We start from the raw sequence: 26,131 nt of genomic DNA on the forward strand, positions 1-26,131 counted from the left end.
GCATACCCATGCACTCCCCCTAGCAGTCCCCACGTAAGAATTAAAACACAGAAAATTACAACAATATAATAGTAAAAAGTGGGACATTCATTCATCTCACACGTATCCCATGCATATCCCATACAAAGAGAGAAGAAAAAGATGAAAGAAAAGAAAGAAACTAAAATAATTGCGCAGTTGATTAAAATTTAAAATGCGAGCTCAGATGGCAAAATTGGCTCTTAGTGTTCAAAGTTAAAGTGGCTGGGGACCAATTACAATTCAGATGGAATATATGGGGGAGTGTCTTATAACCCCTCTCTTCTTCTGTAAATTTGTTGGTCAAAAGGTCCTGTGGGGGTTCAGTGCGCACACACAATGCTGCCATCATCTATCTACCCGCAGCCCAGTCCCGAAGTTTTCTTTCTGGGGGTAAAACCACTCCAAGGGATTCCCAAAGGCGCACCACTAAAAGTAGATAGGGTGAAAAGATGGAACAGGCGTTGGAATTGCCAGGAGATACCGTCGCTGCTCTTAAGATGGGACTTGCTTCCTCAGTACTAAATGGCCGAGGCAGCACGAGAGCCACCGGAATCCCTAAAGCCAATGGGGTCGTCCAGGTCTGTAAGGCCCAAGGGTGGTCTCCCCAGTTCCTCGTCTCCACTGCAGGGAGGCAGAGCCAGGAGGTGGGGCAGACGATGAGGCCGCCAAAGAACATCGCCGCTGCCACCGAGCTGAGGCTCCTCTCCTCGCCGCTGAACAGCTGGTACAAACGAAACAGCACGGAGGCCGCTGGAGCCGCCAGAGTCCACGCGGTCCGCGGTCGCAACGTCCGGACGGTCTGAAGATGGTCCTGGGGGTAATCCCACAGTCGCAGGGTGTTCTCGTCGTGGGCAGGCAAAGTTGGGGGGTGAAACAAGCAATGAAGCCGCCGAAGAACGCCGTCGTTGCTTTTAAGCTGAGATTCCTCTCCTCGCTGCCGAGCGGCCAAACCAGCATGGAAGCCGCTGAAGGCGCTGGAGCTTTTGCGGTCCGGGGTTGTCCCTAAAGTGGTAACCCCTGCCGCTGGCTGGTCTTTTCGAGCTCTCTGGGTCTCAAGCCTCCCAAACGGGCCTCTCATATTAATTTTAAAGTTGTTGCTCACAGTTTTTTTTGGCATTTTCGTCCGATAATTCACAGCGAACGGAGCCTCGCAACCATCTTGGTCTCGCACATGCTTCATTCACTCATTTGGGCAGCAGAGAATGAAAGGAGGTCGCGTAGCTGGGGACAAATGAGCCTGCAGCCTCCTTCACACATTTGGGCAGTGGGTGGGGTGGGGTTTTCTCACACACCTTCTTTCTTTCTCCGAAGGCATGCGAAAAAGCCTCGGCTACAGCTGGGACTCAGGAGGCAGAGAGGTCCATCAGAGGTGGTATTTACTGGTTCTCCAGAATTGGTCAGAACCAGAGGTGGGTTCCTACCAGTTCGCACCTATTTGGTAGAACCGGTTCATCAAATCTACCTAACCGGTTAGAAGAGGTTCCACCAGTGGACCTGGAAAGCAGACCACACCTACAGAATAAGTTCCAAATTTTTTTGAAACCCACCACTGGTCCTTGGATATGATTATTCTACACTATCATGCTCATATTTATAAAACTGAGTGCCTCTGTTAAAAGTAAGGACGACTACTGTGTTTGTGGTGCAGTCAGAACATTGTGTGTGTTGAAGTTGTTTTAACGCAAACCAAAGATGCCTTTTAAAAAGCAAGTTTACTTCATATTCTTGTGCATGCCAGTGCTGTGTGTGAAGTAATTTAAGGTGGTTCTGACAAGTGTCATCAGCATCTTCATATCCAGTCGCATGGGTGGCAAGCCACTCCCATCCGGTCACATGGGTGGCAAGCCACTCCCACAAAGGAGGCCACACCCACAGAGTAGGTTTGAACAATTTTTAAAACCCACCACTGGTCAGAACCTGCTGAATATCACCTCTGGTGATGCCCTGAAGAAAAGACTCTTGAATAACAGCACTATGCCCTGCTCACCCTGCCCTGTCCTGTTGGGTTGTACTGACTGGTGTCCTACCATTTGTCTCATATTAAACAGGGGCTATTTTCCTCTCTGAATGAGATCAACAGCTACCTACAGACCTATGAGCAAGTTCCATTTAGAAAAAAAAATCAGAACTAAATCCATATTAATAAGAGACTTTTCATGGCCATGCTAAAAGCCAGATCCTTGTTGACCCTGGGTGTAGCATTTAGGGTCCCGAGGCTGAAGATAAAGAAAGTAATCCACCCACAGATAGCTAAACCAACCAAAGTTTATTGAACAAAGCATTCCATAGATAGCAGAATCAACAGCATGAAGCAGAATCATGCCATGGATGGCAGAATCAACAGCAAAATTATAAATCATGAAACATCATTCTTGTAGTGTTTGCAGCTTCTTTAGCTCTACCTACTTTGTGTGTAATATCATTATTGGTTAACAAGTCTCCAAGGCACAATAATTGGTTAGTCCTTACATCATTGGTGTTCGTGAGAATGTGCATGTTGTTGCAGCTGAATGAATCAAGTGTTATCAAATGAGTGAATAAAATCTTGCAGGTTATACTTTGTTTCATCATCCCGTGTCCTCAATCATGCCTGGGAACACACTGCAAGCAAAGAATAGCTGACAGGCAAATATAAACTGCAGATTGCTGCAGTTTTTACTTATACGTGTAACCTCAGTTCTAAGGACCATTCAGATGATTCACTGTAAAAACCCTACACCTGAGTTGATCCCAGGTTCTTCAAAAGTGTGTTATGGGGGGGGGGAACTGTACCAAATTCTCCAGTTTCAGGCCTATTGTCAAAGCTTGGGGCCACATCTGTGAGTTCTCCCTTTGGGCAGTAGCCTGAAGTCATGTTCAGGGATTCAGGGAGTTGATGTTTCTTCCTTCCTTTCAATTATCTAAACCATACTGATTTATTTGCTCACTTTAGTTTCCTAGAGAACTTTCTGCAACCTTTCTGAGGATGTTATAGAAGCAATGTCAGAAAATGCTTTGATGTAGACTTAAAAGCACAGCTGGGTGGAAATTCTGGGTGTATCATTGACTCTGGAGATAGAAAGAGAATTTGGGAGTAGTTTCAAGACAAGCAGGGACTGTGTTTCTATCCCTTGGCTGGACTCAGACTGGATCTGAAGCTTGTGTCCTGGAAGAGGTTTCGGTTCCTACCCACCTCATCTTCTCATTCTTTGTTAAAATGCAACTGTCACTGAGAAGGCTCAATCAGCAACTCAGATCATGTTGCTGATACTTCTACTTGGGCTGCTTGTGTGGCTCCCAGAAGCTTGCGGGGTATGCAAAACCAAATGTCTCCTGTCTCTGAATCAGGGTGAAGTGGACCCAGAGCATCATTACAAGCCAGGAGATTATTTCATTAGTGGCATAGTCTCTGCAAAGGATGCTAGATTTCAATCATTAAAGTTCGACAGAAGTCCTTCAACAAAATTCCTCACGTAAGTCAATCCTCCTGTACTTTATCAGAGCCGCTGCATTTCCAATGAAGGTTTACAGTTTCAGGCCTCTTAAAATACAAGATGCTCTCCTTTTTTTTAAAAATTTTTTTTTATTGATAAACATTTTGAATACAGTGTATTGTCAGGGTATACCATTTACAAAAAAAGAAGACCCAGAGAAAAGACAGTAATAAATATATATAAAGTGTTATGTCAAAGCACCTGGTATGCCCAAATATGAGAGGAAGCATACTGCTTCCCTTTTGTCTTTCAGCTCCACCTAGGAGCCTTCCAGGCAGAAAAACATTTTTGTGTTGCATTTTTGCTGATAAATAAATGAAGGGAGACTAGTATAGATCTATTTCAAGCTATTTAGCTCTCATCAGCTAGCCATACCCTTACTGGGATTGGAACCTGGGCTGTTTTTACATATTAGGCAGTTATATTAACCTCTAAGCCACAAGCTCTCCTCCCTTATCAGCTGAGCCAAGGAAATGATTAAGTGTTATGTCAAAGCACCTGGTATGCCCAAATATGGGAGGGAGCACCCTGGAAGGTTCCTAGGGTGGAGCTGAAAGGCAAAAGGGAAGCAGTATACTCCCTCCCATATACTCTGGTTTCTCTTCAGATCGTATAAAACTTTCGCCTTAAGAGAGAGTAACCGAACAATCAAATATAGGATTAAAAGTTTGAAGACCTACACAAGAAATTGAAGTGGTATTTTGAATTGATAGGAAAAAATGATAAAGCAGCATATAGACATGAAACCAGAGATGTTTTTGTTGGGCATCCAGCAGAAAAATATAATAAAAAGACTATATATCTGGTTTTACATATACTAACTGAAGCCAGAATTGTATTTGCACAACAATGGAAAAATGATGATATTCCATCAGATGAGAATGAAATTAAGAAAATATTAGAATGTGCAGAAATGGACAGACTAATGCTTATTATTAAGGATAAAGAAGAAACTGAATATTTTTTGATGCAGGATATATTTATCACTGATTAGACAATAGAAACAGAAGTTAGAAAGGAGGAAATATAAAAAGAGGAAATGTTAATGTGAAGAGAATTTGAAGTTGAAGATGTTATGCATTATTGTAATTATCTTACTATATACTGTATTTTTCGGAGTATAAGACACACTCTTTTTCCTTTAAAAAGAGGCTGAAAATCTGGGTATGTCTTATACACTGAATACAGCATTTTTTGCCTCCTGAAGCCCCGCCCCTTCACCAAAATGGCCGTGCATAGCCTTATGGAGGCTTTCAGACAGCCCCTGGGGGCTGGGGAGGGCAGAAATGAGCAAACAACAGGCTGTTCCCCCCCCACCCCCCAGCAGCACACTATAAGCCTCCATTAGGCTATGCATGCAATTTCTTTGACAAAAATGGTCCATTTTTGTGAAAAACGGGCCATTTTGGGGAGGTTTGCACAGTGCAACCCCCCCCCTTTCGGAAAGCTCTTTAGTTAGAGTGATTGATGAGAATTACATTGATCAAGTGCTGTGCCAGCAGAAACAAAGTTTTAGGTGCTACAGGTTGTCAGCTATTTCCTTCTCCAGCACATGGATAAATACACCTGGAAACATCTACCTACCTAGCTATCTACTCTCTCTCTCTCTCTCTTCCTACCTATTTACTGTATTTCTCTCTATTTTTCTTTCTCTATCCCTCTACCTACCAACCTACATACTCTCTCTCTCCCTACCTATCTACTGTATTTCTCTCTATCTCTCTCTATTTCTCTCTCTCTATCCCTCTACCTACCAACCTACCTACTCTCTCTCTCCCTACCTATCTACTGTATTTCTATCTCTCTCTATTTCTCTCTCTCCCCCCTCTACCTACCTACCTATCTACTCTCTCTCTCCCTCTCTCTCTCTCTCTCTCTCTCTACCTACCTACCTACCTACCTAACTACCATATTTCACTCTCTCTTTATCCTTTTATCTACCTACCTACCTAACTACTCTCTCCCCCTCCCTGTCTCCCTACTGTATTTCTCTCTTTCTCTCCCTCTCTATCCCTTTACCTACCTACCTACTTTTTTTAAAAAAAAATTGCCTCTTCACAACCTGGGTGCCTCTTATACTTGGGTGCGTCTTATATTCTGAAAAATAGGGTAGTTATATTATTAATATTATTGTGATGAATATAACAACAAATATGTGGACTATGACTGTTCAAATAACTGTAATGGAAAGTAATATAAACAAAACAAATGAAACATGAATAGTTCAAGAAATTGAAGTGGTATTAGAATTACTAAGTGGGAGAATGACTTTTAAGTGCATTATGATTTAAAAATTTATATTGTTCTTATTCTTTTTTCTATGGTAATATTTGGGAATTTAACAAACTATTTGGAAAAATAATTGTGATTCAGTTGACTAAAAATATTCTCAAGAAAGAAAAATTAAATGCCATTTTTATCGACATGTTCATACCTACAGCAAATCATCCAAATTTTTTTGGAAATGTTTGCCCTTCCTTTTTGCTACCAAGGACATCAACCAAAATGACCATCTCTTACCCAACATCACCCTAGGTTATGATGTCTATGAGAATTTCTTCAAGGTAGAAATGACTTCAGATGCTTTGCTGGACCTGCTTTCAGATGGGGAGGACAATGTGCCCAACTACAGGTGTGGGAGGCAGAGAAACAGAATGGCTGTTCTGGAAGCAGCAGAGACTGGCATCTCCATCCTGATTTCAACTATGTTGGGCATCTACAAAACCCCCCAGGTATATCTTTGTTGGGAGACACTTTTAAACCATGCCACTTTCCATCAGAGATCCTCTCCAGTGAATGAAAAGAAGAGTTTGATTTTGGAAAAGAATGAAATTGCATTTACTTGTTAAATTTCAAATATCATCATTTTCTACCTTTCAGATCAGTTACAATTTTGCTTCTCAGATCCTGGGTGATAAAACTCAGTTTCCTTTCTTCTACCCAATGCTCCCTGCTGATGGAGTCCAGTACCCAGGGATGGTCCAGCTTCTCCTCTATTTCCGGTGGACCTTGGTTGGTCTCCTTGCTCCGGAAACTGACCAGGGGGGGAGGTTCATGAGGACAATGTCTTCTTTGATGTCAAGGAATGGCATCTGTGCAGTTATATACCATACCTTCCCACTAAATGTGCATCAGATAGGTTTAAATTTTAAACGATATTACAAGTGGAGTGAAGTCAATGTCTTCATTTATGGTTCAGAGACTAGTTCATTCCGGATAGGAATGTTGATTGTCGAACGAATTCTTCAAGGTGTTCAGCAACAATTTGTAGAAAAGGTCTGGATCACCACAGCTCACTGGGATCTTACTTTTGACTTGATGTTTGCTAACCTTTCCCTTAAATACTTAGGTTCCATTTTTTCCTTTTGGACACAAAAAAGGAAATGGGCAAACTATGATACTTTTGATCTCTTTCTCAAATCTATATTTAAATTTTGGAAGAACACCTTTGCATGTTCATCCACTAAGGATGTCTTTTCAGTAAAAGTCTGGAAACGGTGCAAACAGAGAGAAGATCTAGTGCCTCTGAGAAAGGAGGAGATTGATCGGATCCTGACCCTGGACAGCTACCTCATTTACAACACCATCTGGGCTGTGGGAAGGGCCTTAAATGCAGCTTATATCTCCACATCCAAAAGATCAGGGAGAAATGGGGGCATGAAGACGGAAGCTCTAAGGTTGAAGGCTTGGCAGGTATTTCTTTTCCATCAGCCATGTTTCTCCTGCAGATAGAAATCAGTTTTGTTAGGTAAGCTGCCTGTTGGGAGAGCAAGTGGATTCAGAGAAGTGTTGTGAGAGTTGTGTTGGAGAACACACAAATCAGAATACAGAGACACTGCAGTTTAAATAGGCTTTTACATTCATGGAAATAGAGGTATCAGAGTCCATCAAGCAGTCCAAGCCATACACAGATAAGACAGTCAGTCATCAATGTCTTTCAGTTAAGGGATAATCCAAATAACATAGTCCAGTATCATATAATCAGTTCAGTACTCAAAGTTTGCTAGCAGTTGCAAAACTTACAGTAGCTCATGGCACTTTCTAACAGCCAGCTTCCAAAACACTCAGATCAGATCTGCCCAGCATCTAACAAACAGAGAGCTAACAGTCATTCTGGCTTCCTCTTATGGCCGATTGAGGAAACAGCAACCAATTCCATTTTACAATATGATTTAAAGAAAGAGGTACAATGTTGTACATTGTTACATGATTTATATATTGCCAACCCAACTATTAAATTATATTCCTAACAAGTTTTATGAGAAGATACTTTGATTACATATTTTGAAAAATTAGAGTATCCTGAAATTCAAATCCAACTTAATTCCAAACTTTCATTTCCTTCATTTTCACCCCCTGCCTCTTTTTTTGTGTGCAATTTTTTCCTTTTTCCTGTTTATTTTTTTGAAGGAAACACTTCGATTGTCAGGGTTCCAAATATCATCCAAAATTGAATCAGAATTCAAGGCAGAGATTTCCTTAAAGTTCCAATTTATTAAGGGAGACATGTTAGTACATCTGTGGAAAACCCAAATCTGAAAGCTTCCTGGGTTTTCCACCCAGTTGAAAGTTCATGATCTTGCCTCCACACCCAGAAGTCTATAACATGGTCCAATCTTCCACTGCCACACTGGCAGTTCTACCCATCCAGTTTCGGTCAGGCTCAGAGGTGTAGAGACAAAGGATGACCTTGGTTTCTAGAAAGGAATTTTTTTATTTTGAAAACAACACATTCTACTCCTTACTATTCCCCCTCCCAATTCCCCACTAATGAAAAAACATAGTAAAACAATAGAGAGTGTGGCAGGCCAAAGATCCTAAAAGTAACTGGCTGCAGGCCTGACATGTGTGTGTGTGTGTGTGTGTGTGTGTGTGTGTGTGTGTGTGTGTATCAGAGAGAGACATTGATATCTTGGTTGTTCCTCATTCCTTTAAGTGTTTATAATTGGTTTTTGGCCAAGGTATTTTACTGCATCCATGTCTGCCTCCTTTTGCCATTCTCTCTGCAAGGAGTACTGCTGTGTCTCAGAGAATCCTCCTTTTTTAGGTTTATTATTTTTATGCTAATAAAAGACTAATCAAAAAAGTTATTGTTTTTTTTGCCTTTAGAGAAGTTATATATTATGGTTCACCAACAAATGCGCGCATGACAAAAGCGTGGCAACAAAACCACGGCACGAAAACCACGAGGTCAATATAGCGCCCACAATGGCGCGCCGACAACAGTGTGCCGACAAAAGCGTGCCTTCAACAATCAACGCCAAAACAATGTAATAACCCTAACCCTAACCCTAACCCTAAACCTAACCCTAAACCTAACACTGAACCTAACTCTAACCCTAACCCTAACCCTTACCTTAACCCTAATTGCGCTTTTGTGGGCGCGGTTTTGTCGGCGCACTGTTGTGGGCGCTATATTGACCTCGCGGTTTTCTTGCCGCGGTTTGTCGGCAAGCTTTTGTCATGCGCGCATTTGTCGGGTCATGATATATTATCATTGCTACAATAAAGTGGTCAGATTGTGAACATGACCAGCTGTTCAATAAAGTGGTCTGATCGTGAACATGACCAGCTGTTCAAACTCCTGTCCTTTCCATTCATTATTTGATTTACAGCTTTTATTATTTCTATATTTATTGATACTCTTCTAACCAGGGGTGGTATTCACTTACTTTTCCTACCGGTTTGCAAATGTGAGCATGTGCGCATGCGCTCTTGAATCACTCTCACGTGCCTCATCCACGCATGCACTCAGCCTTCCGCGCATGCGCTTTGGCAAAGAAAGTGCCTAAATGGGATGCCATAGAGCTAGGGCAGGTGGGCAAGGCCACCCACGATTTCTACTATCGGTTCAGGCAAACTGTTCTGAACCAGCAGAACACCATCTCTGCTTCTAACCATGTTAGACACTTAAAAAACAGCCTTATTTTTTTTAGCAGAGAAAGAGAGAAATGTCTGACCTCTCGACCATGGACAAAAGCTATTGTCAAAGAACTTATGATGTCCTTTCTAAACTCTTCTTTTACTTTACTTTCCAGCTTCACTCCTTCCTTCAAAGCTCCCAGTTTCAGAATAATTCCATAGATGATGTCTATTTGGATGAGAAAGGAGATCTGACAGCTGACCTGGATGTTGTGAACTGGGTCATTTTCCCCAACAAATCTGTTAAGAAAGTGAAATTTGGGAGTCTAATAAAATGGGCATCTCGGTATTTTGAATTTACAGTAGATAAGAAGAGTATCACACAGATGGAAATTCTGAACAAGGTGGGACCAAGTATTTTTTATTACACTGAAGGTGCAACAACAAGATTCCAAGTGGATGGTGTAGTGCAGGGGTAGTCAACCTTTTTATACCTACTGCCCATGTTTGTATCTCTGTTAGTAGTAAAATTTTCTAACCGCCCACCGGTTCCACAGTAATGGTGATTTATAAAGTAGGGAAGTAACTTTACCTTATAAAATTTATAAAGCAGAGTTCCAGCAAACCCCTACCGCCCACCATGAAAGTTGGAACGCCCACTAGTGGGCGGTAGGGACCAGGCTGACTACCATTGGTATAGTGTGAAGGTGGTTTGCATTCAATGCTTTTGAGTTCTTATGTTAGTTGATCTCAAGATTATGCACAACTTCTTTAGTACTGGGAACTTTAGCACTGGCTTTTCACCAGTAGTGCCAAGATGATGTGTTCTGACCCCCCTCTTTGCTCGTTCAAAAACGACAGCCACACACAGCTTGCAAAGGAATGTCTTTATCAGTCCTGGCTCAAGCTGGCTGCAAGCCCAAAATAAACATAGATAAACGGCTCTTACAAAAAGTATTTACTCAAACTAAATACCAAGCAGAGTTATGTGAATCCAGACACTTAGCTAAAGGCTTCTCTCAATGGTTACACATGAACGGAGAACGACGTTGACTTCTGCAACTAAGGCGTGGCACCATCAGTCTTTTATCCACAGGAGGAGAGCCTTAACGAGCCCTAGCTGCTTGTTATCTTCTCCTGGGAGCATCCTGAAACCACTCACTGATAGCAGCTCCAAAGGCTCCGAGCCACAACAATGATGTATCTAAATAAATTGGTTCTTTGAGAAAAAGCAATGCTTCGGAGTTCAATCTGTTATGGGTGCATTATTTGTAGCATGATGTTAAGCCAGAACTAAAGTTCTCAGGCTTTTCACCCCAATATAAGTTTCAGTTTTCTCAAGTTTCCAAAACAATTGGTCACATTGTCCAACCAAGATGAAAGCTGGTTGCTTGGAGGCTTCTCTACTCCTCCTTCTGCAGTCTGTGGGCCATTGGAATGTGCATGACACATTGGCCAATTATGCTGTGGTTAGTGAAGACCCCATTCTCCTCCAGCTGTGCATTACTTGGAGCCATAAAATATACAGTCTTCCATTTTTAAAAGAAACGATTCACTGAATTTATAGAAAGGGAGATAGTTTGAGCCAGTTATGCTAATAGCCTGGTTTACTTTGTCAAAGCAAAGGATCCATCCAACATTTCCCTGATAAATTTCATGTCTTAATTTAAACTGACACCCTAAATTTGTAGCATGTATGAAACATCAGAATGGGAAATGTCTATGGAAATTCTCAGTCATCCAGGTTATAGTTGTCTCAAAGCTGCTTTTTCAAAAGGTAACAGGACTTTCTGGGTTTTTTTCCCCTTGAAGTTATGAACTGAAGAAGGTTCTTCAATTAGAAGCAAAACATGGAAAAACAAAGAAAGTCCAGTTGCCTTTTCAAAAAGCACTTTTGGGGCGAAAGAAGGGCAGAGAGACAGAAGGAATATTTAGAAAAGAAATGTGCAGATCAGTTCCATAGATGGGATATATTTGGATGAGAAGGGGGAATCTTACAGCTGACCTGGACATTGTGAACTGGGATGTTTTCCCCAACAAATCTGTCAAAAGAGTGAAATGTCTCAAAAATTGGGCATTCAAGGAGTAGAAATTTACCATTGACCAGAAAGGTATCACACAGTTGGAGATGCTGTACAAGGTGGTACTAATATATACAGTAGATTATTCCACTGAAGGTGGCAAAAACAAGATTACATTTTTGGGTGGATGGCATTTGCTTTGAATATCATGTTTTTGCATCAGATGGTCAGGCACTCAAGAGAGTGAACGTCTTCTTTATCCTAAGAAAAATATACTCTTCAATTTTCCTGCAAACTATTCACTGAGCCTACGGAAAGGGAGATTGATTGAGTCAGTCACGCAGACTGCATGGGCTAATTAAAGGACACACATATGTTCTTTAATTAGCCCACACAGAGTCCAATCAAAAGTTTCTCAATGATTTCCATGTCTAAATTTTAAACAAAGGTCTAAAAATTGCAGTGTGTATGAAACATCAAAGGGGGAAAGAAATGAAGATGGAATAAGACAGTTCAATCTAATGAAGAAGAATATTTTTAGTTCAGGGTTGAAATGAGGGGCTCTTGGTAGTCTCTGGGTTTCGCTGTTTTCTTGCAGACATTTCATTATTCAAAATAGGTAGCATCATCAATGCACTGATGATAGCAATACCACTTAGACTTATATACCACTTCACAGTGCTCTACAGCTCTCTCTAAGCAGTTTACAAAGTTAGCATATTGCCCCCAACAATCTGGATCCTCATTTTACCAACCTCAGAAGGATGGAAAGCTGAGTCAACCATGAGTCAGGTGAGATTTGAACTGCCAAATTGCAGTCAGCAGGCAGTCAGCAGAAGTAGCATGCAGTACTGCATTCTAACCACTGCGCCACCACGGCTCTTGATGTTACCTAGTTTGGGTAATGAAATGTCTGCAAAGAAACAACCAAGTTCAGAGAGCACCAAGGACCCCTGTTTGATGAATCTCACATTTCTTAGTGACTTGTAATTAGCCAAAGCTAATTCACCAATCCCTTCTTCCTTTCCTTGTTTCTGAAAATAAGTTCATTTTCTTGATATGTCTCCTCTCCGTTTTTAGTCCCTGCCTCCTTCCAGGTGTGTGGAAAGTTGTCGTGCTGGTTTCATGAAGGTGGCTCAGGAAGGGAAACCCATCTGTTGCTATGACTGTCTTCCTTGTGCAGAAGGAACCATCTCCACTGTGGAAGGTGGGTGACAGAAGAGTCAGAATCTTAGGAAAACCATACTCTAGCAATAATCCTGGAATTTTAACTGTGAGCAGGATATTAAAAGATAGGGATCAATGAAAATTAGGTAACATCAAGCGTCGTGGTGGCACAGTGGTTAGAATGCAATACTGCAGGCGACTTCTGCTGATCGCCAGCTGCCTGCAGCTGCATATTTTATTGGTTTATTGGAGAAGTAGTTTCCTTCTCAAAAGAATATGGCAGGGGCCATTGAGGCTTTGAGTGCAACCTTCAACATGTTTCTGTGCTTGAACTAGTCCAGTATAGGGTGTCTCAGTGAGAATCTCTCCAGGATTATTGATGTGTGTGCAGTCTCTAAAAGTAGCCAAAGCTCATCCTGGAAATGTGTTGCAGAGACTCTCACTTGCCTTTGGCAGTTGGCATTCTGCAATATTACACTTAAATATCATAACCATTGCTGCACACCATACATTCTACATGCACATTCACCCTCACCATGTTATGTTGGGTCCTTGGTGCTCCCTGAGCTTTGTTGTTTCCTTGTGGACATTTCTTTACCCAATTAGGTAACATCATCAATGTTAGAAGGGAGTGGGGTCTCTATTTATATATAAGTAGCTTACCTGTCAATGTTGATGGAATTGTTCATTAAACTGTTGCTTATTATTTAATTGTTTGTCTGTTTGTAGCTTTTATTTATTTGTATACCAGTTCCAGGTTCATTCCCAAAATGCATCTGATGGAAGAAACTGCTTTATAGTAAATGTTAATCTTGCTGTTTACAGATGCTGAAAAATGTATCAAATGTCCAGCAGATCAATTTCCAAACCTAAACAGAGACAAATGCATACCTAAGATTGAAACTTTCCTATCCTATCAAGAAAATTTAGGGATCATCCTAGCTTCACTTGCCTTGCTTCTGTCATTGGTAACCGTCTTAGTCTTGGGAATCTTCATTAAATTCCAAGAAACTCCCATAGTCAAAGCCAACAATCGGGATCTCTCCTACATCCTGCTAATCTCACTCCTGCTTTCCTTTTTGACCTCCTTCCTATTTCTTGGCCAGCCACAGATTGCTACTTGCCTTCTCCAACAAACAGCATTAAGCAACATCTTCTCAGTTGCCATTTCGTCTGTCTTAGCCAAAACAATCATGGTGGTGTTGGCATTCTTGGCCACAAAACCAGGGAATAAAATCCAAAGATGGCTAAAGAAGAGCCTGGCCAACTCCATCATCATTTCTTGTTCTGTTGTGCAAATAGTGCTTTGCAGCATCTGGTTGAGCACTTCTCCTCCATTCCTTGAATCAGACATGTACTCACAATCTGCAGAGATCATCCTGCAATGTAATCAAGGCTCTGTTGTCATGTTCTACCTGGTCCTTAGCTACATGGGCTTCCTGGCTCTCATCTGCTTCACGGTGGCTTTCCTGGCCAGGAATCTCCCTGGCACCTTCAATGAAGCCAAACTCATTACCTTCAGCATGCTGGTCTTCTGCAGTGTCTGGATATCCTTCGTTCCCACCTACCTGAGCACCAAGGGGAAGTATATGGTGGCTGTGCAAATCTTCTCAATCTTGGCTTCAAGTACTGGCCTGCTAGGCTGCATCTTCATTCCCAAGTGCTACATTATTTTTTTAAGACCAAATCTGAATACAAAAGAACACTTGCTGTCAAAATAAAATACTAGTTAACTTCATGTACATTTTTCAGAAAATGACAGAGTTGTTATTTGCTGCATTTTCTGTGCTGTGGATGCTACAGAATGTCATTGTGTCTGTAAAGTCTGAAGGTCGTATAGGTCCTTAAGGTTAAGGCACTGACCTAGAAGTCCTCCAGGTTCACTCATGTGCCAAAATTGTGCTGTATATCTTTAATGTTCAAACATTAAATATATTAAATAGTTCTGACTTCACCAACAAAGATGAGGATCTTTTCTTCAATAAAGACCAATAGTTCTTTTTTGTAGGAATTTCCCAAATGTAGAACTTGAAGCCAGACTTTTGTTGAATATAATGAAGGTGTAAGAAATAAAAAGTCAAAGAAGAGGAACACTAGTTCAACTTCTCATGTTGATCTACATTGAAAAAAGGAGTAGCAACAGCAATAACAATAGCGCTTAGACTTATATACCATTTTACAGTCCTCTCTAAGCAGGTTGTAGAGTCAGCATGTTGCCCCCAATAATCCAGGTCCTCATTTTACTGACCTTGAAAAGATGGAAGGTTGAGCCAACCTTGAGCTGGTTAGGACCGAGCTATCTTTTTTTGTCTCTTCAGGGCTGCCACATTTAGTGCTTTGGGAAAACAGGAGGAGGTTGCAAGGAGTCTCTGAGATTCTTTGCCATAACAACATTCTTTTCTTTGGGAGTCAAGGACATTCAGCCTGCACCTGGAGAGACATGACTGGGGACCATCTTCAGTTGATATGGTGGATTGATTGGACCATGTGATGGACATGTGGGTGCAGGGGATGGCACTTTGACTTTCCTTTGGGTGGGGAAAACCTGGGGGGCTTTCAGATTTGTGTTTTCCCAGATGTGCCAATATGACATTTCTAATAAAATGGAACTTTGAGGAACTGCTGGCCTCAGCAGTTGGGGATGTTACTTGGAACCCTGACGCGAATTGCTGGTTGTGGGCAGAGTTGCCTGCAATACCCCATTCTAACCACTGCACCACCACAATTCAGTAACCACCCATCTCAGCAGATTCCTGTCTGACAAACAGAGCTAAACTCCATCACCAATCAAGACCAGCCAAATCCATACAAATGTGTGACTGTCACACCCATTCTAAAAAACAGTCTTGATGGTGGATTGTACAAAGATGTTTTTTGGAAAGCTTTGGGTCAAGATGGCAAAATCTGGAGCCCATCTTCAACTTTCTCCTTGGGCATCTGCCTGTTTTGACTCATCGAGAGTTCAGAGAGGTAATCTCTCTCCTTGCCCTTATCCAAATCATAGTGACTTGTTTTTGCTGTCTTGCTTTTAATTATCTAGAGACCTTTTAGCAAACCTTCAGAGTATTTGACAAACACCTCCATGACATGCTTTCAGCTTAGATATCACACAAAAACCTGGTTAACTGAAGTCATGGCATTGGAGAGTCTTGAGTGCATAAATGGATTTGGGAAAAAAGAAAAAAGCCTGGGGAGGACTTTAGGGCAGGCAGGGTTTATGTGAAACATCAACTGGACCCTATTTAGATCAGGAAAGGCCCTTCTATCTTGGAAGAGGGCTTTGGTTTCTTCCACCACTTCTTCTCAGTCTCTGTACAAATCCTGGCAACTTCATCAGGAAAACAAGTCATGTTCTTGTTTCTGCTGCTTCTATTTCCCCTGGCAGTCTGGGGGTATCTCAAAGCCAAATGGCTCTTGACTTTGAAGAGGGATGAGGTTGACCTACAGAACCATTACAGGACAGAAGAGCTTCTCATTGGTGGCATTGTCGCTGCAGCGCAGCCTTTTTTTAAACTACTGAGCTTCAACACAACACCTTCCAATAAAGTAACCAAGTAAGTCCATCTTCTTGTCCTGCATTCATCTATTTCAGGCTGATTTCTAAAGTTTCAGCCCTTCACTCTTACCAGGCATTCTACCTCTTCATCTGCTAGTGTTTCTCTCTTTCTGCATCATTTCAAGCTTGGGGATCAATATTATAACACACAGCTAATAAACTGAAATTGAAATTCTCAATTCTCAATCAAGATCATGTGATGTGTTGATACCACTTTATAATGCCTTGGTAAGGCCACACTTGGAATGCTGCATTCATTTTGGTTGCCAAAATGATGTAATGCTTTTATGTTGTAAATTGTTTGTCCTTCCCCCACCCCTTTTGAACTGTGAGCCGCCTTGAGTCCCCCCAGGGAAAAGGGCGGCATACAAATAAAGTGAACTGAACTGAACTGAAAATGTAAAAAAGATGTTGAGACTCTAGAAAGAGTACAGAGAAGAGCAACAAAGAGGATTAGGGGACTGGGGGCTAAAAGATATGAAGAACGGTTGCAGGAACTTGGTATGTCTAGTTTAATGAAAAGAAGGACTAGGGGGGCATGATAGCAGTGTTCTAATATCTCAGGAGTTGCCACAAAGAAGAGGGAGTCAAACTATTCTCCAAAGTACCTGAGGGTAGAACAAGAAGCAATGGGTGGAAATTAATCAAGGAGAGAAGCAACTTAGAACTGAGGGGAAATTTCCTGATAGGGAGAAGAATTAATCAGTGGAAAAACTTGCCTCCAGAAGTTGTGAATGCTCTAACACTGGAAGTTTTTAAGAAGATGTTGGATAACCATTTGTCTGAAGTGGTGTAGGCTTTGCAACAGTCTCTAAAGTTTGAGTTTTGAGTTTGAGTTTTATTTCATTTGTATGCCACCCTTTTCCCTGAGGGGACTCAGGGCGGCTCACAGCTCAAAAAGGGAAGGGGGAATACAAACAGTTTACAGAGTCAGCCTATCAGCCCCAACAATCTGGATCCTCATTTTATCAACCTCAGAAGGATGGAAGTCAGAGTCAATCTTGAACTGATCAGGATTGAACTTCTGGCAGTTGGCCGAATTAGCCTGCAATGCCTCATTTTAATCACTGTACCATTGGTTATTCTGCCTTTGAGAAGTTATTCTTGGATCCCTATAACCTGCCTTGGTGATTATAATATCAATGAATGTAGCAGTGAGACATCTGAATGGTGGAAGACATCCTGAAAAATATCTATCCTTTGGGTAGGGGCAGTGGTGGGATTAAAGTAATTTAGCAACCAGTTCTCTACCCTAGTGACTGGCTGGGTGGGCATGGCCATGGTGGGCATGGCTAGGGTGTGTGACAGGCAGTACTCGGCCTCCTGCACCTCCTGGGAGCAAAAACAGGCCGCAGGGGGACACTACCCTCTACCTCGTTTTGGGCCTAGTAAAGCCTCCTGAGAGCAGAAATGGGCTGTGGGGGTGCGCCACCCACACCCCCATGGTCTGCTTTGGGCTTAGGAGGCCTCCCTGCACAGAACAGGGTGTATGGGGACTCTTGGGAGGGGTGGGGCATGGCCAGTAAGTCATTGGAACTACCAGTTCGCTGAACCAGATGTAAAATTAACATCAGGTTTGCTCGAACTGGTCCAAACCGGCTGAATCTCACCCCTGGGTAAAAGGAGAATATCGATGTACAATGAGCAACCCTGTTTGCCTGACTTAATTGGGCTCTTCTACTAAATGTCCTTTCTTTGAGACCTAGAGCTGGTATGTTGGTCATTTGAAGTGTTCGCTGATTCATTTCTGTTTTCTAGACCATCCACTCCTTTTTCTTCCTTAATATTTCCAACATTGGCCTTCCACTCTCCACCCACAAACAGAGCTTCTTGTTTGAACATTCTGTCATTTTCATCTTCAATTTGACCTGAAACCCAATAATCTCTCCTTCCTTGCATCAGTGGTTGGAGCATAAAATTGGATAGTTAACATAGTAAAGGGGTCTGGTCCACTATAAGAAAGGGGAGGGGGAACTCGTGTTTCCTTTACTTGTCTGCATTCAAAGGAAAGCAATTTCCCATCTCAACAAATCCTTGGCTAACTTCACCAACATAGCCAAAATCCACCACAAATCAAGGCCAACTAAATCCACTTTGATGCGTGACTCTTCAAACCCATAAAAATATTTTTCCTGCTACTGAATTGTAGGCAGATGTTGTCTTAGATATGTTTGGGCCAAGTTCAGTCTCATCCAAACAGAATCTAAACATCTCCCTATTGACTGATTCAGAGTTAAGTGAAGTGGTATCTCTCTTCTTTTCCTTCCTTCTCTCCCTCCCTCCCTTCTCTTCAGAGGTGGGTTGCTCCTAGTTCGGGCCAGGTTGGTCGAATTGGTAGTGGTGGCAGAGGAAGGCTCCATGCAAAAGCGTGCACACGAGCGAATAGTAATAAAAAAATGGAAACTCACCAGTGCTTTCCTTCCTTTCTTCATTTCCTTCCCTTTCTTTCTTTTTTCTTTCTTCATTCCTTCCTTTCTTCTCTCTCTCTTTCTTTTGTCACCTATCACAGTAACACTATGGCTTACAATATTAAAAAAATAAAACTATATGATTTATAATAATATAAATACAACACTACAAAATCAATCTAGCTAAAAAGATGGTGGGAAGGACTATGATGAGAAAGGGGTCACCCCCAATGTGAACCCTCACCATTGGATGCCCCAGGGGAACTGGTAGAACCAGGTCTTTAAGCTCTTTTGGAAAGTAAGGAGGGTTGGAGCCAGTGGTGGTTTTCAAATTTTTTTTAGAACCTATTCTGTAGATGTGGCCTGTTTTGTGGGAGTGGCTCAGTGGTCATGTGACTAGATGGGAGTGGCTTGGCAGTCATGTGACTGGGTGGGAGTGGCTTGGCATCATGTGACCAGGTGGGCATGACTAGATAGGTAAGGTCATGTGATTGGGTGGGCATGGTCAACTTGATGTCACTCACATGGAGGGGCACCTAGCCTGGCTTCTCCTTGCCCCTCCCCTCCCAGCCAGTCCTTGCCTCGTCTTGCATGTTATGGTGGGAGATGAAGCATTTTCAAAGTCAACTTCCCCTTGATACTAGTCAATAAGATGAGATTTTATTGTCAGAAGACAGTAAACAGCCTGCTGTACATTTCCAAATATTGTTTATCACCATTCTCTTGGTAAGACTGAGTGGAGATATTCATAAAGAATAACAGAGTTGGAAGGGACCTTGGAGGTTTTCTAGTCCAACCCTGTGGAAGCATGAGATGAGACCCTATACTATTATGGACAAATTTCTTCTTAAAAACCTCCAGTGATGGCCATTTCTGAAGGCATCCCATTTCTCTAATTGTTCTGTCAAGAAATTTCTCATTCCTAGGTTGGATCTGTTTGATAAGTTTCCATCTCACAGATTCGTCTCATAGGTATTTCCAGTTGAGTCAGGCCCCACCTATTCTATACATTTTTTCTTGCCTGTGTAAAATCTTACTTTACTCTTCACTAAATTGCATTTTTGATGAGAAATGATGTTCTACAGTGGTATTCAGTTTACTACAATGATTTTTGCAAACTGCATTAAAGGTTGAAAGATTTCCTGACAGTTAGAACAATTAATCAGTGGAACAGCTTGCCTCCAGAAGTTGTGAATGCCCCAGCACTGGAAGTCTTAAGAAGATGTTGGATAGCCATTTGTCTGGAACGGTATAGGGTTTTCTTCCTAGGCAGGGGGTTTGCCTAGAAGACCTCCAAGGTCCCTTCCAACTCTGCTATTGTATTGTATTGAATACACCTCTACTTATACTGACAAAGTTTATTCTTTTTCAACATTAAATCATACAGTAAATCAAATACTTCCAATCCTACAATTGAAAGCACATTAGAAAGGCCTTTAGTGGATGTTTTACCATTCTTTCTCTTCTCCTTTAATTAAATCTTTCTGTTTTATTTTTTTTTCTTGGGCCTTATTGCAACATTTCAAAATGTTCACAGATCCTTCACAAAGAACCAGTTCTAATTTAACTGGAATACAAAACAATCTTTCCGGTCTGGAATTCCCTGACTCACACACACCCATTCAGCTCCTCAACGCTTCTTAGTGTTATGTACCTAAATATGCTTCTCTTTTATTGTTCATTTTCAAATTAACAGGCCAGCTAGTTTGGGGGAGAGAAGTAGCTTCTCCTTCCTCATGCACAAGCTTGATAGATGACAACTGCCCCTCCCCCCACTCTCTCTTTTGTTCCATTGCAGCACCTGGAAAAATGCATGCCGGGGATAGGCACATCCACCCATGGCCTTTTGGGGAAAACACACACACACACACACACACACACACACACACACACACACACACACACACTGTATTTGCACTTTGAACATCTTGCCCTCTGGAGTGAGTTTACCTATTGCCACCTTTGCGCACCCCATTTTCCACCCATTTCAATCTCTGCCACCGAGAACAGGCAGAAAATGGGGCACATGGAGGAGGCAATAGGCTATGGCAATCCCTGCAGCCTGAAACAGCTGATTGCTGGGAGGGTGATCCAACTGACAATCTTGTGCTAATCAGGCTGTGCTGAAATTGAAACAAGGAGGCAAATTGCTGGGAGGCAGATTTTTTTTTCTTGTTTTCCTCCCCAAAATCTAGGTGCATCTTTTACTTCGAAGTGTCTTACACCCCCAAAATATGGTATATTTGCCCTGCTCTGTTATGGTTTGCATGCATGGGGACCATTCTTGCTTAAATTTAATTAATCTTCTGTTGTAAATATATTTTGGTAATTTTGTGATTGCACTGTATTTTCCAAGTTTAAATTTGTAGACAAATATTGTCAGAATTGTATCTTATTTCCAATATTTTTTCTTCCAGCAAAGTTATTCTTGAGCATGTAGTAGTCCAGTAAATTATGAAATGTCCTGATGTTTTCTGAAATTATACTTAGCAATACAAATGGTGATTTCATTTCAAATTCAATTTCCAAAATGTTCTGCATTGTGCTATATATACACTATATCTTTGTAGTCCTTTTGTATTTTGTAATAACTCCAGTATATGTGGTAAATTCCTCTTGTTGTTTAAGTTGTAACTTGAGATAAATATTATGCAGTTGATCTATACTTCTTCCCATTGATGTATGGTGACTGTTTCTTTGAATATTTGCATCCATTTTATCATACAGTTTTTGTTTGTCCTGCTCTTTTCATCTGAATACGAGCTTTTATATGTGCCTTAATATAATTGGGTTTGTGTTAGTACTTTAAATTTTGCCATTTTTTCCTCTTAATGAGTCTCCCTTTTCCTTAAGATCAGATTTTATCCTTCCACAGATTGGTACTGTGTTTCTCCCAAAAGAAGGTTGGGTCTTATTTTCGTTTGACCCCCCCCCCCCCAAAAAAAAAATGGCTAGGCATTCTTTTTGGAGCGTTCTAATTATTGACTCACTTTGTGGCAATAGCACCAACAGCTGCACCTAGCAGAAGCCCACTGCTGGATGACCTCTTCTGCTTCCACTTGCCACCACTTGATGCATCATCCCAGCCTCCATTTTGCCTTCAGATGCCTGCCAGAAGGTATCTGCAGTGGGTCTATTATTGGCTACAGAGCTCTTTCTGGATCTGGAGCTCTGTTGTCAACTGCAGTTGCCTTCCGGCAGGCATCTGAAAGCAAAAATTAGACCAGGTTGATATATGCAAGTGAGGCAAGTGGCTGCACAAGAAGGCAAGGCAGGTGCCAGAGTGTGCGAGGCCTGGTAAGTAGGGCAGCTCTCCCCATCCCCCCTAGCTTATTTTGCACCTATGTGCCTTGCCCCACCCCTTGCACCCCGAGGTGGGCATTGTCTTAATTAGGGCTACTTTTGTGGGTGATGCTTCATTTGATCACATACCTACCTGCCTGCCTACCTTCCTGCCTATCTATCTATCTATCTATCTATCATCATCCATCCATCCATCCTTCCAACCTACCTACCAACCTACATACCTACCTACCTACCTTCCTATGTACCTCTCTTCTATCTATCTGTCTGTCTGTCTGTCTATCCGTCCGTCCGTCTGTCTGTCTATCTACTATCTATCATCTATCTCAGAGGTGGGTTCCAGCAGTCACTACTGCTGGTTCGCTCATGGGCGGCTGCGCACGCATGCTCACAGCAATAAAAATTGCTCTGCGCATGCACAGAAGCAAAAAACAAGATGGTGGCATCTATGGCGCCATCAGGAGAACCAGTTTGGAGGTGTGGCAGGCATGGGTCACTGCCAGTTCCAGTGACACAGGCTGCCAAATCGCTACCAGTTCAGTCGAACTGGTCCGAACTAGTAGGAATCCACCATTGATCTATCATCTATCTATCATCTGTCTACCTATCTACCTACCTACCTATCATCTATTTATCTCTTCTTCAGGTTGGTTTCATTTCTAACCTAATCTGAATAGGTCTATTAGTGAATAAGAAGAGAGTCATTATTATTATTATTATTGTACAATTGTATCACAGCGGCCAGTTGTTTTGCTGGATTTGGCATTGGTTACTAGTCGGGCCCCACCTAGGGGCCTAGGACGTCGTAACGTATTTTTGTAATATGCGTGCAGATCCAAGCAGTGCGGCTTTTTGCATTTGACTGATGGTGATTTTGTCAATTTTTAACTGTTTTAAATGTAATTCCAGTGCTTTTGGAATAGCACCCAGTGTGCCAATTACCACTGGAATTACCACTGCTGGTTTGTGCCATAGTCGTTGAATTTCGATTTTTAAGTCCTGGTATCTTGCGATTTTTTCATGTTCCTTCTCGGCGACCCTGCTATCACCTGGTATTGCGATGTCTATGATTGTGACCTTATTTTTCTCAACCAGTGTGATGTCTGGTGTATTATGCGCCAGTATTTTGTCGGTTTGTATGCGAAAATCCCACAAGATCTTGACCATCTGATTTTCGGTGACTTTTTCAGGCTGATGTTCCCACCAGTTTGTTGCTGTTTTAATATTATAATTTTTGCACAAATTCCAATGGATCATTTGTGCTACTGAATTGTGCCGCAATTTATAATCAGTCTGCGCGATTTTTTTACAGCAGCTGAGTATGTGATCAACAGTTTCATCAGCTTCTTTGCAAAGTCTGCATTTGGCATCATCAGAGGATTTTTCGATTTTGGCCTTAATGGCATTTGTGCGGATAGCTTGTTCTTGCGCAGCCAGGATTAGTGACTCTGTTTCTTTCTTTAATGTACCTGTTGTTAACCATAACCAAGTTTGTTCACTGTCCACTTTATCTTTTATTTTTTCCAGAAATTGGCCATGCAGTGCTTTGTTCTGCCAACTCTCCATTCTTGATTTTATCACATGTTTTCTGTATTCTTGTTTCGTTTGTTGGGCCTTCAGTAGATTTTTGTTCTTTACTTCAATTAATAGATGTTCTTGACTTTCTTTTAAATAATCAGCAAGTCCATGTTTTTCTTCTTCAACTGTTTGCTTCACTTGTAATAATCCTCTGCCACCTGATTTTCGGGGCAGGTAAAGTCTATCAGTATCAGCACGTGGATGTAAACTGTAGTGCATTGTCATTAGTTTCCTGGTTTTTTGGTCCAAAATGTCCAAATCACCTTGTGTCCAGTTAACTATACCAGCTGTGTATCTTATAACTGGTATTGCCCAGGTATTTATGGCCTTGATTGTATTTCCACCATTCAATTTAGATTTCAAAATTTTCTTAACTCTGTTGGTGTACTCTCACCTGACAGCAATTTTTACTCCATGCTTGATGTTATCCAACTGCAGAATGCCTAAGTATTTGTAGGCTTCATTTTCTTTGCATTTAATTAATTGGCCATTGGGCATTTCAATTCCCTCACATGCAGTGATTTTGCCCCTTTTTATGGATACAGTGGCGCATTTTTCCATGCCAAACTGCATTGAAATATCGGTGCTGAATACTTGGACTGTGTTTGTCAATGATTGGATTTCTATTTCTGACTTTCCATAGAGTTTCAAATCATCCATATATAGTAAATGCGAAATTTTTTCAGCTTCTTTGGCTGTTTGGTAGCCTAATTTCATTTTTTTTTAAGATTACTGATAGTGGGATCATTGCGATGATGAAGAGAAGAGGTGAAAGTGAATCAACCTGGAAAATTCCTCGCTTGATATTAACCATTCCGTAGATCTCATTCCCTACCGCCAACTCAGTTCTCCATTGTTTCATCGCCTTTTCAGTAAAGGATGTAATATTTTTGCTAATGCCAGTTGTTTCTAAGCATTTTATGATCCAACTATGTGGCAATGAGTCAAATGCCTTTTTGTAATCAATCCAGACCATATTCAAGTTCATTTTTCTGTTCTTACAATTTTCTAATATCATTTTATCAATTAGGAGCTGATCTTTTGTGCCCCTGCTCCTTCTTTTGTTGCCTTTTTGCTCTACTGGCAAGATGTTGTTTGTTTCCAAATAATCCATCATGTTATCTGCAATAATGCCTGTGAGTAATTTGAAGGTTGTTGGCAAGCATGTTATTGGTCTGTAGTTTTCAGGTGTTGTTCCTTTAGTTGCATCTTTCTGAATCAAGTATGTTTTTCCAGTTGTCAACCATTCATCAATTTGGCCCTTTTGTAAAATTTCATTCAGTTGCCTGGCCAATATTGCATGTAAACTGGTCAGATATTTGAGCCAGAAACCATGTAATTGGTCCTTTCCAGGTGATGTCCAATTCTTTACCTTTTTAATTCGATTTTTGACCATCTCAGTTGTTATTTCTAATACTTGCATTTGTTTGTTGCCAATGCTTTTCCCAAAGTCATGTATCCACTTTGCTTCCTTGTTGTAGTCCTTTGCATTTTCCCACAATTTTTTCCAGAATTCAACTGTGGCCTGTTTTTCTGGTTTTTCACTTTTGGTGTCACCATTCACATTAAGACTTTGATAAAAATGCCGTTGGTCTGATCGAAATTGCTGATTTTGTTTATATTGGATGATTCGTGCCTCATATCTTTCAATTTTTCTAGCTGTTGCTGTTATCTGCTGTTTTACAATCTCTACAGCTTCATTGATGTTTCTTGTATCCAATCTATATCTTCTGATTAGCCGATCTATGATTTTTTTTGTTTTTGAGCCGTTGCTCATGCATGTTCTTTAAGTTACTAGCATCCGCTCTTAATTTTTTGACTTTTTGTTCTAATCGGATTTTCCACTTTGGCTTTGATGCTTTTTCTGTTGTGTGACTAGGTACTTTGATTTTAATGCCTAGTTCATTAGTGACTATTACAGCTGTGCTGTACATTAACTGGTTTGTTTCCAAGATGGATCCCGATTCAATTGTTGAAAACACTGCATTAACCATTTTCATGATAGGGGCCAAAATTTTCTTAGGCACAGTTTTTAGTGATGGTAAACGTTGCCTTTCCTCATTAAGCAGAAAATGCTCCATGATCTTATCCTTCAATTCTTTTTGTTTTTGAGTTAGTTCATCAGTTGGTTCAGTGATATCATCTGGTTCTAGTGGTGGTGATGTTATTTCCTCCCTGAGAGCTTCTTCTGGGAGTTCTACTATAATGTCTTTAGTTGTGTCTTGAATATCAGTTATTTCCGCTTGTGATATTGTTTTTTGGGTTTTGCAATTTGCCTGAATTTCCTCATGTTCAACTTCACTAAACACTTTATTCCGTATAATAAATCGCCTTTGATCTGCTAGTCGTTGTTCACTAACATTTGAATCTGGATATTGTTGTTTCCATAATTCATACATTCGCTTTAAATGGCCTCTTTTTTCTGGCTCTGAGTTGTAGTAACAGGCCATTATGGCACGATTTTCATCTGCACTATATTTTTGTCGTTTTGTTGGCTGGTCCACTTGTAGCCCACTTGTCGACGGATGTCCAGGGACCCCAACATCCGCCGCGGCCTTTGTTAACCCGCGCGATGACCGATGCGGTATGGAATTCTTATTTGTTTTTTTCACCATATTGTATGGGTTGGCGGGTTTTTTTTATGGGACCAGATGCCAACCTGACCCCAACCCTCCTCCTTTCTCATCCGGGCTTGGGACCGGCAACGGTGGAGTATTATTATTATTATTATTATTATTATTA

General features: G+C 41.3%; 1 protein-coding gene across 1 annotated transcript; it reads left to right on the forward strand.

Moving 5' to 3' along the window:
* The first annotated feature begins 677 nt into the window (after nt 1-677).
* On the forward strand, nt 678-14,265 carry LOC148047155 (vomeronasal type-2 receptor 26-like). The gene is made up of 7 exons (XM_087707971.1): nt 678-818; nt 5,987-6,226; nt 6,375-6,506; nt 7,002-7,187; nt 9,533-9,760; nt 12,458-12,584; nt 13,370-14,265. The coding sequence occupies exons 1-7, from the start codon at nt 678-680 to the stop codon at nt 14,263-14,265; spliced, it is 1,950 nt and encodes a 649-aa protein (XP_087564097.1).
* The last annotated feature ends 11,866 nt before the right edge of the window (nt 14,266-26,131 follow it).

This window comes from Thamnophis sirtalis, unplaced genomic scaffold (assembly GCF_051295495.1).
Source record: "Thamnophis sirtalis isolate CommonGarterSnake01/CBP01778 unplaced genomic scaffold, rThaSir2_p1.2 scaffold_3, whole genome shotgun sequence".
NCBI lineage: Eukaryota > Metazoa > Chordata > Lepidosauria > Squamata > Natricidae > Thamnophis > Thamnophis sirtalis.

Excerpts from the sequence above, each read along its gene's own strand:
- LOC148047155 (XM_087707971.1), top strand. The coding sequence starts at position 678 with ATGAGGCCGCCAAAGAACATCGCCGCTGCCACCGAGCTGAGGCTCCTC. Across the intron at positions 6,227-6,374 it reads GCATCTACAAAACCCCCCAG|ATCAGTTACAATTTTGCTTC; the intron begins GTATATCTTTGT and ends TCTACCTTTCAG. Across the intron at positions 12,585-13,369 it reads AACCATCTCCACTGTGGAAG|ATGCTGAAAAATGTATCAAA; the intron begins GTGGGTGACAGA and ends TGCTGTTTACAG.